This window comes from Arachis ipaensis, chromosome B8, assembly GCF_059453495.1.
Source record: "Arachis ipaensis isolate K30076 ecotype BB chromosome B8, ASM5945349v1, whole genome shotgun sequence".
In the NCBI taxonomy this organism is placed as follows: domain Eukaryota; kingdom Viridiplantae; phylum Streptophyta; class Magnoliopsida; order Fabales; family Fabaceae; genus Arachis; species Arachis ipaensis.
The window spans coordinates 47,774,230-47,793,273 of record NC_142443.1 but is presented as its reverse complement, the minus strand read 5'-3'; the positions used below and the strand labels follow the sequence as shown (position 1 = coordinate 47,793,273).

The following is a 19,044-nucleotide window of genomic DNA, read 5'->3' as shown; positions in this document are numbered from 1 at the left end:
GGCTCAATTTGGATGGATTCTATCACATAAACCTCCACTTAAGCACCGAAATAGCATACTTTTGTGTTTTGCCCCCTAAATTGGATTTAAATATGAAAACATGCAATTTTATGCTTGAAATGAGCAAAGTAATTCCACTTTTATTCGACTTGATGCCATGACATGTTTGTTGAGTGGTTTTAGGTCATTTAGGCAAGAATGGATAGCCAAAAGTGGAAGAAAGCATGTACAAGGGAGAACACATGAAGAAAACAAGGACAAGTATGCGTGCGCACAAGCATCCGTGCGTGCGCACAAGAGGAAATTTCCATGTGTGCGTGCGCACAAGCACCTGTGCGTATGCACAGGTCACCTTTCAGCCCTGCACGTGGTGGCATTAATGAAACACGTGCTGCACAATTTCTGAGGGCTTTTGGCCCATTTTGGAAGGCTTGAAGGATGAATTGAAGTGCTATATGAAGGGTGTATCAACACATATGAAGGCATTAGGTAGAATTAAGCTTGAGCTCACTTAGAGAGTTTTTAGAACATAATTAGGAGTAGGAGTAGTAGTAGTGTAGCATTGCTCCCTTAGGGTTTATTAATTTCCATTGTAGCATTTTATAGCAAGCTTTGATTTTGGATTTTTACTTTTTTAATTGTAAGTACTCTCAATTCACTTTTTATTAAAGCATTTTTACTTTCATTTCCTTTTGGTTCAAGTTACTTTGTTCATAATTACAATTTTGTGTTTCTTGAAGTTTTGATCAATGAATTTTATGTTCCATGCTTCCTTTATGCTTGATTGCTTGTTTATATTTGGTTTTGTTGATAGTTGGTTATAATCTTCTAATTTTCCTTGTAATTTCTCATGTTTTGGTTTTGTGCCCACAAAGTGTTTGTGAAAATAACAACTTTACATTTTGAGTAGATTTTCACACCTTGGCTTGGGATTTGAGTTCCTAGGATGCTAGAGTCATGATGTCCGATATTTAGTGGTAATTCATGGGTAGTTAGTTGACTCTTGTTTCCATTAAAGCTAGCCTTTTATCAACTAGTTTGATAAGTTGGTTAGGACCTATGGATTAAGGTCAATTATGCTTGCTTGACTTACTCCTCGATGTTAGGACTTAACTAGGCGAGATTGACTCATCATAATTATTATATTTGTGGTCATGACAAGGAAGGGATTCCTTGGACTCTCATTCCCAAGTCAAGGCTCTTTTATGCATTTATACCATTTTCACTAGTTTTGATCTTACTTACTTGTTGCTTGCATTAATTCCAATTTTGATCATTGATGAGCGGATAATTTATACGCTTTTTGGCATTGTTTTTAGTATGTTTTTAGTAGGATCTAGTTACTTTTAGGGATGTTTTTATTAGTTTTTATGTTAAATTCACATTTCTGGACTTTACTATGAGTTTGTGTGTTTTTCTGTAATTTCAGGTATTTTCTGGCTGAAATTGAGGGACTTGAGCAAAAATCAGATTCAGAGGTTGAAGAAGGACTGCTGATGCTGTTGGATTCTGACCTCCTTGCACTCAAAGTGGATTTTCTGGAGCTACAGAACTCAAAATGGCACGCTTTCAATTGCGTTGGAAAGTAGACATCCAGGGCTTTCCAGCAATATATAATAGTTCATACTTTGCCCGAGTTTAGATGATGCAAAAGGGCGTTGAACGCCAGTTCTACGCTGCAGTCTGGAGTTAAAAGCCAGAAACACGTCACGGACCAGAGTTGAACGCCAGAAACACGTTACAAACTGGCGTTCAACTCCAAGAATGACCTCTCCACGTGTAAAGTTCAAGCTCAGCCCAAGCACACACCAAGTGGGCCCCGGAAGTGGATTTATGCATCAATTACTTACTTCTGTAAACCCTAGTAGCTAGTTTAGTATAAATAGGACTTTTTACTATTGTATTTGACATCTTCGTATCATCTTATGATTTTTAGTTCATCTTTGGATCATATTGATCACGTATGGGGGCTGGCCATTCGGCCATGCCTGAACCTTTCACTTATGTATTTTCAACGGTAGAGTTTCTACACTCCATAGATTAAGGTGTGGAGCTCTGCTGTTCCTCATGAATTAATGCAAAGTACTACTGTTTTTCTATTCAATTCAACTTATTCCGCTTCTAAGATATTCATTTGCACTTCAACATGAATGTGATGAACGTGACAATCATCATCATTCCCTATGAACGCGTGCCTGACAACCACTTCCGTTCTACCTTAGATTGAATGAGTATCTCTTGGATCTCTTAATCAGAATCTTCGTGGTATAAGCTAGATTGATGGCGGCATTCATGAGAATCCGGAAAGTCTAAACCTTGTCTGTGGTATTCCGAGTAGGATTCATGGATTGAATAACTGTGACAAACTTCAAACTCGCAAGTGCTGGGCGTAGTGACAGACGCAAAAGGATAGTAAATCCTATTCCAGTATGATCGAGAACCTCCAGATGATTAGCCATGCAGTGACAGCGCATCAGACCATTTTCACAGAGAGGATGGGATGTAGCCATTGACAACGGTGATGCCTCCAGATGATTAGCCATGTAGTGACAACGCATTGGACCATTTTCACAGAGAGGATGAGATATAGCCATTAACAACGGTGATGCCCTTACATAAAGTTTGCCATGGAAAGGAGTAGGACTGATTGAATGAAGACAGCAGGAAAGCAGAGGTTCAGAGGAACGAAAGCATCTCTATACGCTTATCTGAAATTCTCACCAATGAATTACATAAGTATTTCTATCTTTTCTGTTTATTTATTATTACTATTCGAAAACACTATAACCATTTGATATCCGCCTGACTGAGATTTACAAGGTGACCATAGCTCGCTTCATACCAACAATCTCCGTGGGATCGACCCTTACTCACGTAAGATTTTATTACTTGGACGACCCAGTGCACTTGCTGGTTACTTGTGCGAAGTTGTGAAGTTATGTTTGGACCATGGTATGGTGCACCAGTTATTGGCGCCATTGCCAGGGAGAGAACGAGCAACAAATTTTACAACCTCAGAGTAACAATTTCGCATACCAAGTTTTTGGCACCGTTGCCGGGGATTGTTCGAGTTTGGACAACTGACGGTTCATCTTGTTGCTCAGATTAGGTAATTTTCTTTTTGTTTTATTTTCAAAAAAATTTTTCAAAAATCTTTCAAAAATTTCTTATCTGTTTTCGAAAATTATTTCAGAATTTTTAAGAATGAATTCTAGTGTTTCATGAAGCATGTTGAAGCCTGGCTGGCTGTAAAGCCAGGTCTAATCCTTTTGGATAGGGGCTTCCAACCATCAGCATAGAGGCAAGTTAATTTGAATATCAGCTGTTGCATGCCTGATTTATATCCTAAAGCTGACTGGATATTAAGCCATGTCCAACCCTTTGATTGGAGCTTTGGGCTAATATTGAAAGATTCCTGGAATTCTTCTTAAAAATTTTGGAATCCTTATTTTTCTTTTTCACATTAATTTTCGAAAAATCCAAAAAAAAAATTCATAAAATCATAAAAATCAAAAATATTTTGTGTTTCTTGTTTGAGTCTTGAGTCAATTTCAAGTTTGGTGTCAATTGCATTTTTTTCTAAACATTCTTTGCATTTTTCGAAAAATTCATGCATTCATAGTGTTCTTCATGATCTTCAAGTTGTTCTTGGCCAGTCTTCTTGTTTGATCCTCATATTTTCTTGTTTTGTGTCTTTTCTTGTTTTTCATATGCATTCTTGCATTCATAGTGTCTATACATGAAAAATTTCTAAGTTTGGTGTCTTGCATGTTTTCTTTGCATATAAAATTTTCAAAAATAAGTTCTTGATGTTCATCATAATCTTCAAAGTGTTCTTGGTGTTCATCTTGACATTCATAGCATTCTTGCATGCATTCATTGTTTTGATCCAAAATTTTCATGCATTGCATCATTTTCATGTTTTTCTCTTTCATCATTAAAAATTCAAAAATAAAAAAATATATCTTTCCCTTTTTCACTCATAAATTTCGAAAATTTGAGTTGACTTTTTCAAAACGTTTTAAAATTTAGTTGTTTCTTATGAGTCAAATCAAATTTTCAATTTAAAAATCTTATCTTTTTCAAAATCTTTTTCAAAAATCATATCTTTTTCATTTTTCTTATTTATTTTTGAAAATTCTAAAAATCTTTTTCAAAATTTTTTTTCTTAATTTTATATCATATTTTCGAAAATATCATCAACAATTAATGTTTTGATTCAAAAATTTCAAGTTTGTTACTTACTTGTTAAGAAAGATTCAAACTTTAAGTTCTAGAATCACATCTTGTGATTTCTTGTGAACCAAGTCATTAATTGTGATTTTAAAAATCAAATCTTTTTCAAAACTAATTCTAATCATATCTTTCTATCATATCTTTTTTAAATCTTATCTTTTTCAAATATTTGATTTTCAAATATCTTTTCTAACTTCTTATCTTCTTATCTTTTCAAAATTGAATTTCAAATCTTTTTCAACTAACTAATTGACTTTTTGTTTGTTTCTTATCTTTTTCAAAACTACCTAACTAACTATCCCTCTCTAATTTTCGAAAATCTCTTCCCTCTTTTTCAAAAATTCTTTCTAATTAACTAATTGTTTCAATTTTTAATTTTAATTTGCTTTCATTCCTAATTTTCGAAAATCACTAACCCCTTTTCAAAATTTTATTTTCGAAAATCCTCTTTCTCTCTCATCTCCTTCTATTTATTTATTCATCTACTAACACTTCATCTCACCCAAATTCGAACCCCCTCTTCCATCTGTGTTCGAATTTTCTCTTCTTCCCTTCTTTACATTACATTCTTTTCTTCTTCTACTTACACAGGGGAACCTCTATACCTGGGTAAAAAGGACCCCTATTATTATTATTTTTCTGTTCCCTCTTTTTCATATGAGCAGGAGCAAGGACAAGAACATTCTTGTTGAATCTGACCCTGAACCTGAAAGGACTCTGAAGAGGAAACTAAGAGAAGCTAAAATACAACAATCCAGAGATAACCTTACAGAAATTTTCGAACAGGAAGAGGAGATGGCAGCCGAAAATAATAATAATGCAAGGAGGATGCTTGGTGACTTTATTGCACCTAATTCCAATTTACATGGAAGAAGCATCTCCATCCCTACCATTGGAGCAAACAATTTTGAGCTTAAACCTCAATTAGTTTCTCTGATGCAGCAGAACTGCAAGTTCCATGGACTTCCATCTGAAGATCCTTTTCAGTTCTTAACTGAATTTTTGCAGATCTGTGATACTGTTAAGACTAATGGAGTAGATCCTAAAGTCTACAGGCTCATGCTTTTTCTTTTTGCTGTAAGAGACAGAGCTAGAGTGTGGTTGGACTCTCAACCCAAAGATAGCCTGAACTCTTGGGATAAGCTGGTCACGGCTTTCTTAGCCAAGTTCTTTCCTCCTCAAAAGCTGAGCAAGCTTAGAGTGGATGTTCAAACCTTCAGACAGAAGGAAGGTGAATCCTTCTATGAAGCTTGGGAGAGATACAAGCAACTGACCAAAAAGTGTCCTTCTAACATGCTTTCAGAATGGACCATCCTGGATATATTCTATGATGGTCTGTCCGAATTAGCTAAGATGTCATTGGATACTTCTGCAGGTGGATCCATTCACCTAAAGAAAACGCCTGCAGAAGCTCAAGAACTCATTGACATGGTTGCTAACAACCAGTTTATGTACACTTCTGAGAGAAATCCTGTGAGTAATGGGACGCCTCAGAAGAAGGGAGTTCTTGAAATTGATACTCTGAATGCCATATTAGCTCAGAATAAAATATTGACTCAGCAGGTCAATATGATTTCTCAGAGTCTGAATGGAATGCAAGCTGCATCCAACAGTACTCAAGAGGCATCTTCTGAAGAAGAAGCTTATGATCCTGAGAACCCTGCAATAGCAAAGGTAAATTATATGGGTGAACCCTATGGAAACACCTATAACCCCTCATGGAGAAATCACCCAAAACTCTCATGGAAGGATCAACAAAAGCCTCAACAAGGCTTTAATAATGGTGGAAGAAACAGGTTTAACAATAGTAAACCTTTTCCATCATCCACTCAGCAACAGACAGAGAACTCTGAACAAAATACCTCTAATTTAGCAAACTTAGTCTTTGATCTATCTAAGGCCACTGTGAGTTTCATGAATAAAACAAGGTCCTCCATTAGAAATTTGGAAGCACAAGTGGGCCAGCTGAGTAAGAAGATCACTGAAACTCCTCCTAGTGCTCTCCCAAGTAATACAGAAGAAAATCCAAAAGGAGAGTGCAAGGCCATTGAATTGACTATCATGGCCGAACCCACAAGAGAGGAGGAGGACGTGAATGCCAAGGAGGAAGACCTCCTGGGACGTCCAGTGATCAATAAGGAGTTTCCCTCTGAGGAACCAAAGGAATCTGAGACTCATCTAGAGACCATAGAGATTCCATTGAACCTTCTTATGCCATTCATGAGCTCTGAAGAGTATTCTTCTTCTGAAGAGAATGAAGATGTTACTGAAGAGCAAGTTGCCAAGTTCCTTGGTGCAATCATGAAGCTGAATGCCAATTTATTTGGTAAAGAGACTTGGGGAGATGAACCTCCCCTGTTCACCAATGAACTAAATGCATTGGATCAACTGAGACTGCCTCAGAAGAAACAGGATCCTGGAAAGTTCCTAATACCTTGCACCATAGGCACCATGACCTTTGAAAAGGCTCTATGTGACCTTGAGTCAGGAATAAACCTCATGCCACTCTCTGTAATGGAGAAACTGGGATTCTTTGAGGTACAAGCTGCTAAAATCTCATTAGAGATGGCAGACATATCCAGAAAACAGGCTTATAGACAAGTAGAGGACATGTTAGTAAAGGTTGAAGGCCTTTACATCCCTGCTGATTTCATAATCCTAGATACTGGGAAGGATGAGGATGAATCCATCATCCTTGGAAGACCCTTCCTAGCCACAACAAGAGCTGTGATTGATGTTAACAGAGGTGAACTAGTCCTTCAATTGAATGAGGACTCCCTTGAGTTTAAAACTCAAGGACATCCTTCTGTAAACATAAAAAAGAGGCACAGTAAGCTTCTCTCAAAACAGAGTCAACCAGAGCCCCCACAGTCAAACTCTAAGTTTAGTGTTGGGAGGCCACAACCAAACTCTAAGTTTGGTGTTGAACTCCCATATCCAAACTCTAAGTTTGGTGTTGGGAAGTCTCAACAATGCTCTGAACATCTGTGAGGCTCCATGAGAGCCCACTGTCAAGCTATTGACATTAAAGAAGCGCTTGTTGGGAGGCAACCCAATTTTTATTTATTTAATTTTAATTTATTTTTATTGTTATTTCATGTTTTATTAGGTTCATGATCATGTGGAGTCACAAAATAAATATAAAAATTGAAAACGGAATCAAAAACAGCAGAAGAAAAATCACACCCTGGAGGAGGATCTTACTGGCGTTTAAACGCCAGTAAGGAGCATCTGGCTGGCATTCAACGCCAGAACAGAGCATGGATCTGGCGTTGAATACCAGAAACAAGCAGCATCCTGGCGTTCAGACGCTAGAAATGCACATTGAGGAAGAGCTGGCGCTGAACGCCAGAAACAAGCATCTAGCTGGCGTTCAACGCCAGAAATATGCTACATCTGGGCGCTGAACACCCAGAACAAACATCAATTCGGCGTTTAAATGCCAGAATTGCATGCAAAGGCATTTTACATGCCTAGTTGGTGCAGGGATGCAAATCCTTGACACCTCAGGATCTGTGGATCCCACAGGATCAACTCAGCATCTGTGGACCCCACAGAATCCCCACCTACCTCCACTCACTCTCTTCCCTCTTCTCAATGTTCATCCTCTCTTCCCAATAAACACTCTTCCCCAAAACTCTTCACTAATCACCTCAATCTCTCTTCCCCATCACTACTTCACCACTCACATCCATCCACTCTTCCCCATAATCCTACCTCATAAACTCCACCTACCTTCAAAATTCAAAATCAATTTCCCACCCAAACCCACCCTAAATAGCCGAATACACCTCTCCCTCCTCTCCTCCATATTTTCTTCTTCTTCTTCATCTATTCTTTCTTCTCTTGCTCGAGGGCGAGTAATATTCTAAGTTTGGTGTGGTAAAAGCATAAGCTTTTTGTTTTTCCATTACCATTGATGGCACCCAAGACCGGAGAATCCTCTAGTAAAGGGAAAGGGAAGACAAAAGCTTCCACCTCCGAGTCATGGGAGATGGAAAGATTCATCTCCAAAGCTCATCAAGACCACTTCTATGATGTTATGGCCAAGAAGAAGGTGATCCCCGAGGTCCCTTTCAAGCTCAAGAGAAATGAGTATCCGGAGATCCGACATGAAGTCCAAAGAAGAGGTTGGGAAGTTCTAACAAACCCCATCCAACAAGTCGGCATCGTAATGGTTCAAGAGTTCTATGCCAATGCATGGATCACTAAGAACCATGATCAAAGTAAGAACCCGAACCCAAAGAATTATCTCACCATGGTTCGGGGGAAATACTTAGATTTTACTCCGGAGAATGTGAGGTTGGCGTTTAACTTGCCTATGATGCAAGGAGATGCACGCCCCTACACTAGAAGGGTCAACTTTGATCAAAGGTTGGACCAAGTCCTCATGGACATATGTGTGTAAGGAGCTCAATGGAAGATTGACTCAAAAGGCAAACTGGTTCAACTTAGAAGACTGGACCTCAAGCTTGTGGCTAGAGGATGGTTGGAGTTCATCCAACGCTCCATCATCCCCACTAGCAACCGATCTGAAGTTACTGTAGATCGGGCCATCATGATTCATAGCATCATGATTGGTGAGGAAGTAGAAGTTCATGAAGTCATCTCCCTTGAACTTTACAAAATAGCCGAAAAGCCCTCCCCCTTGGCAAGGCTAGCTTTCCCTCATCTTATTTGCCATCTATGTTACTCAGCTGGAGCTTTCATTGAAGGAGACATTCCCATTGAGGAAGAGAAGCCCATCACTAAGAAAAGGATGGAGCAAACAAGAGAGCCCACTCATGGAGCTCAAGAAACACGTGAGGAAGCTCATCATCAAGAAATCCCTGAGATACCTCAAGGGATGCACTTTCCTCCACAGAATTTTTGGGAGCAAATCAACACCTCCCTAGGAGAATTAAGTTCCAACATGGGACAATTAAGGGTGGAACATCAAGAGCACTCCATCATCCTTCATGAAATTAGAGAAGATCAAAAAGCAATGAGGGAGGAGCAACAAAGACAAGGAAGAGACATAGAAGAGATCAAGGACATCATTGGTTCCTCAAGAAGGAAACGCCACCATCACTAAGGTGGACTCATTCCTTGTTCTTACATTCTCTGTTTTTCATTTTCTTTATTTTAAGTGCTTATCCATGTTTGTGTCTTATTACATGATCATTAGTATTTAGTAACTTTGCCTTAAAGTAGTGAATATGAATCCATCACATCTCTTAAATGAAAAATATTTTTAATTCAAAAGAACAAGAAGTACATGAGTTTCGAATTTATCCTTGAACTTAGTTTAATTATATTGATGTGGTGACAATACTTTTTGTTTTCTGAATAAATGCTTGAACAGTGCATATGTCTTTTTGAAGTTGGTGTTTTAGAATGTTAAATATGTTGGCTCTTGAAAGAATGATGACAAGGAGACATGTTATTTGATAATCTAAAAAATCATAAAAATGATTCTGGAAGCAAGAAAAAGCAGTGAATACAAAAGCTTGCAAAAAAGAAAAAAAGAAAAAAAATGGCGAAAAAAAAAGAAAAAGAAAAAGCAAGCAGAAAAAGCCAAAAGCTCTTAAAACCAAGAGGCAAGAGCAAAAAGCCAATAACCCTTAAAACCAAAAGGCAAGGGTAAATAAAAAGGATCCCAAGGCTTTGAGCATCAGTGGATAGGAGGGCCTAAAGGAATAAAATCCTGACCTAAGCAGCTAAACCAAGCTGTCCCTAACCATGTGCTTGTGGCGTAAAGGTGTTAAGTGAAAACTTGAGACTTAGCGGTTAAAGTCAAGGTCCAAAGCAAAAAAAGAGTGTGCTTAAGAACCCTGGACACCTCTAATTGGGGACTTTAGCAAAGCTGAGTCACAATCTGAAAAGGTTCACCCAATTATGTGTCTGTGGCATTTATGTATCCGGTGGTAATACTCGAAAACAAAGTGCTTAGGGCCACGGCCAAGACTCATAAAGTAGCTGTGTTCAAGAATCAACATACTGAACTAGTAGAATCAATAACACTATCTGAACTCTGAGTTCCTATAGATGCCAATCATTCTGAACTTCAATGGATAAAGTGAGATGCCAAAACTATTCAAGAGGCAAAAAGCTACAAGTCCCGCTCATTTGATTGGAGCTATGTTTCATTGATATTTTGGAATTTATAGTATATTCTCTTCTTTTTATCCTATTTGATTTTCAGTTGCTTGGGGAAAAGCATCAATTTAAGTTTGGTGTTGTGATGAGCGGATAATTTATATGCTTTTTGCCATTGTTTTTAGTATGTTTTTAGTAGGATCTAGTTACTTTTAGGGATGTTTTTATTAGTTTTTATGTTAAATTCACATTTCTGGACTTTACTATAAGTTTGTGTGTTTTTCTGTAATTTCAGGTATTTTCTGGCTGAAATTGAGGGACTTAAGCAAAAATCAGATTCAGAGGTTGAAGAAGGACTGCTGATGCTGTTGGATTCTGACCTTCCTGTACTTAAAGTGGATTTTCTGGAGCTACAGAACTCAAAATGGCGTGCTTTCAATTGCGTTGGAAAGTAAACATCTAGGGCTTTCCAGAAATATATAATAGTCCATACTTTGCCCGAGTTTAGACGACGCAAAAGGGCGTTGAACGCCAGTTCTACGCTGCAGTCTAGAGTTAAACGCCAGAAACACGTCACGAACCAGAGTTGAACGCCAGAAACACGTTACAAACTGGCGTTCAACTCCAAGAATGACCTCTCCACGTGTAAAGTTCAAGCTCAGCCCAAGCACACACTAAGTGGGCCCCGGAAGTGGATTTATGCATCAATTACTTACTTCTGTAAACCCTAGTAGCTAGTTTAGTATAAATAGGACTTTTTACTATTGTATTTGACATCTTCGGATCATCTTATGATTTTTAGTTCATATTTGGATCATATTGATCACGCATGGGGGCTGGTCATTCGGCCATGCCTGAACCTTTCACTTATGTATTTTCAACGGTAGAGTTTCTACACTCCGTAGATTAAGGTGTGGAGCTCTGCTGTTCCTCATGAATTAATGCAAAGTACTACTGTTTTTCTATTCAATTCAACTTATTCCGCTTCTAAGATATTCATTCGCACTTCAACATGAATGTGATGAACGTGACAATCATCATCATTCCCTATGAACGCGTGCTTGACAACTACTTCCGTTCTACCTTAGATTGAATGAGTATCTCCTGGATCTCTTAATCAGAATCTTCGTGGTATAAGCTAGATTGATGGCGGCATTCATGAGAATCCGAAAAGTCTAAACCTTGTCTGTGGTATTCCGAGTAGGATTCAGGGATTGAATGACTGTGACGAACTTCAAACTCGCGAGTGCTGGACGTAGTGACAGACGCAAAAGGATAGTAAATCCTATTCCAGTATGATCGAGAACCTCCAGATGATTAGCCATGCAGTGACAGCGCATCGGACCATTTTTACAGAGAGGATGGGATGTAGCCATTGACAACGGTAATGCCTCCAGATGATTAGCCATGCAGTGACAGTGCATTGGACCATTTTCACAGAGAGGATGAGATGTAGCCATTGACAACGGTGATGCCCTTACATAAAGTTTGCCATGGAAAGGAGTAGGACTGATTGAATGAAGACAGCAGAAAAGCAGAGGTTCAGAGGAACGAAAGCATCTCTATACGCTTATCTGAAATTCTCACCAATGAATTACATAAGTATTTCTATCTTTTCTGTTTATTTATTATTACTATTCGAAAACACTATAACCATTTGATATCCGCCTGACTGAGATTTACAAGGTGACCATAGCTTGCTTCATACCAACAATCTCCGTGGGATCGACCCTTACTCACGTAAGGTTTTATTACTTGGACGACCCAGTGCACTTGCTGGTTAGTTGTGCGAAGTTGTGATTATGTTTGGACCATGGTATAGTGCACCAGTTATTGGCGCCATTGCCAGGGAGAGAACGAGCAACAAATTTTACAACCTCAGAGTAACAATTTCGCATACCAATCATCTCTTTGTTCTTTTATTTGTCAAGTTCATTTAATCTTTTGTTCTTTGATTTTGCAAAACCCCCTTTTCCTTTGTCCTCACAACCGAAAGCGTAGCACTTTCAATTGCATTCCTAAGGAAGACGACCCGAGGTTGAAGTACTCTTGATCTCGGTATATAATTGATTTGAATTTTTATATTTGATGAAGAGGATTCATTGTTGGTTCGGACTATGCTACAAATGAATTGATCCTTGTTTTGATTAAATTCCGAACCAACAACAAATTCTTGTGCATTAAATTTGGCGCTGTTGCCGGGGATGCAATCGAGCACTATCTTTTGGTTGATGTAAATTTGTTAATAGTGTAAATAGCACTTTTTGCACTACAAGAAAAACACCCATTCAGGTACACTTGAAAAGTGTAGCCAAAAGTGAAAAAAAATTATGCCTTAGGCTATGGCTACGCTTTCTGGGTTACGGCTACGCTTTTTGGAGTGATTCCTATTCGGCCGTTGCCTATTCTCAAAGGTTACGCTTTTCTGCACCAAGGGCTACGCTTTTGGCGTTTGGGAATAGGGTGCGCTTTTCAAGTGATGCTGTCTAGGACCAAAGACTACGCTTTTCAGCTTCCATTTTTGCCAGAATAGGCTACGCTTTTCAACACTACTGCATCACCTGTAAAGCGTAGCCACATTGTATACCATGGCTACCATTTATAAGTGTAGCCTTAGGTCCCTCTTTTTTTTTTAATTTTCTATATATATATATATTCTAATAATTTTTTGTACAACATAATATTTAGTAATATGATTACATGTATCATTTTACATTCTTAATTAAATGAGTTAAATATTATAAAATAAAAATAAATACATAATAATAAATAATTTCTTTAAATAATAAAAATGATCTTTCAACAAAAAAATATATTTATAATGAACCAAAAGCATTAGAATGAACATAATTTTGAATATTTATACATCTCACACTAAATTAAGCATACCCACTAAATTAAACATATTCTAAATCAATTATCCATCTCAAAATCTGGCCTAAAGAGCATTTTTCTAGGAGGGACTATTAAAAATCAAGCTGAATGAGCTAGCATTACTGTCATAATCAAGATTCTCCTCTTCTATTATTCTCACCGGGTGAATAGTGCTTGAACTTCCACCATCAGCCTTTTGAAGATGCTGTATCTTGGTAAGGCCGGTGTCACCATTTCCCTTTGGTTCATACTGAGTCTTTAACGAGGGAACTTCTAAGCTAGGAGATGTAACTGGAATTAAGGAATTAATGAAGTCATTGCCATTCATCATATACACACAAGAAATAGAAAGAAATGAAATGCAGACTTTCATCGTCACGGTTGCCATTGTTAGAGGATAGTAAACTGTTGACAAATTCAGCATTATCAATTCTGGAAGGAAAAGTTCTGGATGAGTTACTGTTGGATCCATCCTTCTTTCTGTGACCTATAAGCTTCATCCTCAGTTTACTTGGGGAAATTATTCCAGCTGCATAACAAACAACTTAATTAACAAATTAGAAGGAAGGCATCAACGGTGGCTGACTAATTTGAACTCCATAATGAAGAAGACAATGCAAAAGGTAAATTGAAATGGAACTAAATAGCCTGAGGTTTGTGAATCCTCTTGTAGTCCATGAATAGAGATGAGAGATCTGTGTATGCTTAACAAATGCAACAGCAGTGCAGTTCACTTCAACTTAGCTGCTTCAAGCTTGGTTTGCACAATGAAGGAATGAAGCATAATACACAAGAAACAATGAATCAATCAATGAATTTGTTGCATCAAGTTTCGATTGCTGTATAAAAGTTGAAGTAGTTTCCAAAACATAAGAAAGACTAAAGAACGTAACTATTATTTGACCTGACATGGTAATTATTTTGGTACCTTGTTTTCATAACTTGCTAGGTAGTCACACTTGATATTGTTGGGATGAGACTCATAAAGATTGAAACGATGGTTTCCAACATGTAAAACCATATTAAATGGTGCATTCCATCGAGGGGTTGATCCAAGTCTGACATATATTCTCCTGATTAAGTCCCCAACTTCTACCTCGACAAATGTTTGTAGGTCCTTGTCATCAAAATTGTCCACCGAGAAATTGGCGGTTGTACCATTTTGAGGCCTCCTAGATCCCCCCACCCCCTTGAAGCAACTCCTTGAAAGTTTACTAGCCGAAATCACTCTAATATATATACTGCCACCAACAACCTTCTTCATCAAATAACCAACAGGCAAAGTAAAAAGCTTCTTCCACCATGGTCTTAACCAAGGTGTCAGTAAAAAGCTTTTCCTACAAAAATTTAAATTCAAAATAAGCATGATTACATGAAAGGCTTCAAGCTGATATCCATTTACATAGAATCAGCTTCATAATCCATAATGCATTACAATTTCTAAGAGTTGCATCAAAACTGAAGTTCATATTCTTTCTACAACAGCACCGCAAATAGAAGTCTTTTACGAAAAATAGCACAACTCGAATTTTATTATTTTTCTTGGAACAATTATATTAAATCAAACGTAGTAGAAACACACCAGACAAGAAGAAACACTGGGCCATTCAGTGGCAGGAAGTGACTGGCTTCCACCACTTCCAAAGGCGATTCCTATTCTCACCTCAAAAGTTGATACAACTGAATACAAAAGTGCTTTTCCATCCAGGATTGGTGTAAATAGAAGCTGCAAAATGAATATGAATCTTAGTAACAAAAAGATAAAGCACCAAACCATGTTTTTAATTAATGCATGAAAATCAGTTCACAGCCCCAAAAGTAAAGATACATATCCACATGTTTTCTTTTTCTCTAAATTTGCTTTTTCGAAATTCAAAATGCCGATATTGCTTTTACATACATCAGCCAATGAAATAAAGAATCTAATCAGCTTTCACATAAAATAAATCAAGAATTATTATCCAAACCATCAACAATACAACACTCAAGAACTAGAATAACATGTTCAAAGTTCACTAACTAAAGCTAATTCTAATTTGAAATCCTAATTCAAACTAAGTTAAACCTAAAAATTCAAGTCAAATTAAATTCAAACAAAATCCAAACAACAAAATTAAAATTAACCTAGAGACTTCATCAGCTACAAGATCAGAAAAAATGGAACCTGGTGCAAATTGACAAATATGAGTTACAGGGAGAGGGGGAGGATGCTGTTTGAACTTAGAAAAGATGGTCATACCAATCCAAAGTTCTCTACCTCTTAATTTGACCCAAAATGCCAATGTTGCAGCAAGTGAAATCCCACATAGGTAGAATGCTCCTAGATTTATGAAAGGCCCAAGGTGCTGCCATCCACAGCCTCTAGATATGCAAACAGAAGATTTATGGTAGATAGTGTTTAATCTAACCTGGCAGCAGCCCCAATTCCAAAAGGAATAGAATAGTGTTAAGATCGTATCGAGACTGCACAAGAAAAATCTGACTTAGATTTATAATAAGAAAAGTTATGCTATGTTATAAAACTTACCAAACTGAAAGAACTGATGTTTCAAGTTCTGGATCTGCTAAAATGATAGAATCAAAATTTAGTAAATAATCTCAACCAGAGGAAACAGAACATAGTTCATAAGGTATTAGTTATAAATTCACTCAATTGTTTAGAGCTTCACACATTTATCTGATGTTATCAATCCAAATATCATCATCACCTACACAACTGAATGAGCACTTCCAGGTTCCAACATCAATTAAGATGAAAGAAATTCTCATAAGCTGGACACACACAAAAAAAAAGATACTCACCCTGTACTAACTCTGGACTCAACTAACTTGGAGAGCTGTGTCAATGCCTCCCTTAAAAGCTTAACTTTCTGAATGTCACTGTCCTGCCTGTACCCTTCATCTCCAACAAAAAATCCATGTCCTGATTTTATATTTGTACACCATAACCAACATAAAAATAAAATAAAATAATCAATCAGATAAATAACAGATTAAATCTTGTTTGCCTACAAAAAAACACAGCTTAATTCTTTAGTTTTCAGATGAATTCCGGGTTTATGTGATTAAGGAGAATTTAAATTGGTAATAAAATTTTCATGTAAAACACCCAAAGCAAAGAAAACATAACAAAAAAAAGCATTAGAGAGGAATATAGCTTGAAGCTAGAAATTGAAAGCAACCACTATGTTTAAGGAATTCATCATATTAACTAGATTTGGAAGGTTAATTTCACCAAAAGAGAATTCATTATATTAACTAATCTCCTCAAAACATATTTACATGTCATTGGGAAAAAACAAAAAATGGAAAATTCATAGGAAAATGTAATTGTAATTACCTACCTATTGGTATCAATCTTCTCATCAGATTCAACAACAGTAGCTTCAAAACCATCAATTCCACCTCCATAACTAGTAACAGGTTCACCTTCAATAGTTACGATGTAAATCTTAGCTTTCACAGACACAAGAAGACCACATAGAACTGCAACCAGGCACCCAAACTCCAACAACCTCATTGTGCCAACTCCAACACTTCACGTCCACAAGATCTGTTTCATAATCCAAATGATGACACAGTTGAGTTAGACTGAAAAAACAAAGAAAGAAGGTTAGTTCCAATGTGACACTGATCCGAGTAAATCAGCTGAACGTGCATTGGTAGTTGGTGTTTAAAATAATATAACTTCTGAGAACATAGAAAAGGATCAACAACTCATTCATATATGATGTTTTGTAAAATGTAAATTGTAGCATCATATTGAAAGTCATTAGCAAATCTTCTATTTTGCTTTTTAATTGATATCAAAATACAGGAAACACAGTTGAGCTCCAATAGGGGACTGAACCGACCACTTAGAATTTAGAAACATGCAAGATTACAGCTCTTGAATCAAATTCCTTCCTGTCAAGTTCTACAATGACCAAATTTTGAAACTAATCGACACTAACTTTTGAAACTAAAATAACTGTTATAACAGATGCTAGTCTAATAGATATAGTGCAGCAAATTGTCAAAATTTGAAACAAACAAACTAACTTCTGATTTCTAACTAACCTGACAATTACAACAAATTAACCAACTCACAAATTCTTCAACAGATATAGTACCAAAGCAAACTGAAAGTACCTCATCATTGTCACCCTCAGGATCTAAATGTGGCTCAGTAACACTACAAGCAATTCCTTTCTTCCCTCTTTATTCCAAAATAACATCGCCACGCAAAGCAGAATTAGTAACAATTCGGAAAAAATAAACAAATAAACAAATAAAACATAAATTCCACTAAGAATGGAAAGCAAAGTCGCTACCTGAAGCTCGAGCTCAGCTTGAAGGAACTCCAACGCCGTAGAGGGTAGCAGGTGCGTACGGAAATTGGGTAACGGGGTTTGGCGAGAATCAGGAAAAAAAAGGGTATTCAAGTTGAACCATGCATGTTCATCAACAACGGTGATGAGCGGCGACGGTGAAGAAGAGATGAGCGGTGACGCAACGGCTTGGAAATGGTGCTGCAGCTCAGCAGCGAGCTCCAGTCAACGACAACGTGGCGACAGAGCACAACGGCGGCGAGACATCCCTTTGAGATCCTCGGCAGTGGTACATAAGCCTGGCAGTGGCAGAACGGCGACGACAACAAGCCCTAGTAGCGGCGGTGGAGCTTCAGCGGCGATAGAGCACCCCTTTCTTCTCTCCTCCATTGCATTTTCTCTCTTCCTCGAGCTCTCTCTCTCTCACTGGCATTCGACGACGACGACGGCAGAGCCCTAGCCAGTTTGCCGCGGTCGTTCTCTCCTTCCTTCCCTCTCCTCTCTTCTTCTTCCCGTTCTCCCTCTTAGCTTTCTGATTTCTTCGCTCTTTCGTGTGTCTATTGAGTGAGGATGAGGGTGTGTGTTGAGTGAGGATGAGGGACTGAGGGTGATCGATCGAGGGCAAACAAAATTTCACTAAGTGTTTATTTGGTATTTAAATATTAGGAGACACTTCTGAAGCTCACCCAAAACTTAATAAATGAGTTACGTTTTAAAAGCGCTCCCTTTGGTTTAAAAAGTGTACCCATAGCTTTTTAGATTTGGCTACACTTTATAAGTGATATTTAAAATATCTAAGGAGACGCTTTTGAAGTGATGCCTCAATAGTGTTTCCTTTTCTCTTATAAAAGGGCACCATGCGAAAAAGTGTAGCCTATTCGTAGCCTATTCTAGGAATAGGCTACGCTTTTCAAATGTAGCTTAAAAAAAGTGTAGCTGAATGGGTGTTTTTCTTGTAGTGTTGGTTATTTGTTTGCTTTTGTTAGTAGGTTTTTGTTTACATTTTCTCTATGACTTTTTTCGCATCATCACCATAATGCACCCCAATGGAACCCAAACACTTACACTTATAGTCACCACTCCTATACACCATCTCCTCACTATATACAAAACCAAAACCCTTACCCTCATGAGTTTAACTGTCAACCATCATCACCTCAATCTTCATCTTCACATATGGATAAAGCCACACAAGAAGTACTTTTCACGCTCATTTAAGAACAACAAGAGTTCTGGAAGAAGCAAGAACAAGTCATGTCTACCTCAGCGGAAACTCTTGACAGGTTAGCTTCATTGCATTCGTGCCACAACCAAGAAATTCTAGTGGATGAACGTGTGGATTTAAGTGAAAAAGTATGGAGAGAACGAAGAATTTCAAGATCAAGTAGAAGATGTCAAGTATCAACATGAAGCACAAGAGGAGATAAATGAAGAGTCGGTGGGAATTGATCAAGAGGATTCCATCATTCGAGATTTTTTGTCCAACTTGGTTAACCCCCACCAATGACCTTCATGAGCCCCCCCTGTTATTGACTTGGAAGGAGAT

General features: G+C 37.7%; 1 protein-coding gene and 1 non-coding gene across 2 annotated transcripts; both read right to left on the bottom strand.

Moving 5' to 3' along the window:
- Positions 1 to 5,427: 5,427 nt before the first annotated feature.
- Positions 5,428 to 5,535, bottom strand: LOC148547971 (small nucleolar RNA R71). Its single transcript, XR_015898975.1, has one exon. It is a non-coding gene; the product is annotated as a small nucleolar RNA R71 (small nucleolar RNA).
- Positions 5,536 to 14,852: 9,317 nt separating this feature from the next.
- Positions 14,853 to 16,599, bottom strand: LOC110265297 (uncharacterized). Its single transcript, XM_088496268.1, has 4 exons — positions 16,533 to 16,599; positions 15,991 to 16,111; positions 15,446 to 15,651; positions 14,853 to 14,914 (listed from the first exon to the last, which is right to left on the bottom strand). The coding sequence occupies exons 1-4, from the start codon at positions 16,597 to 16,599 to the stop codon at positions 14,853 to 14,855; spliced, it is 456 nt and encodes a 151-aa protein (XP_088352394.1).
- Between the last annotated feature and the right edge of the window lie 2,445 nt (positions 16,600 to 19,044).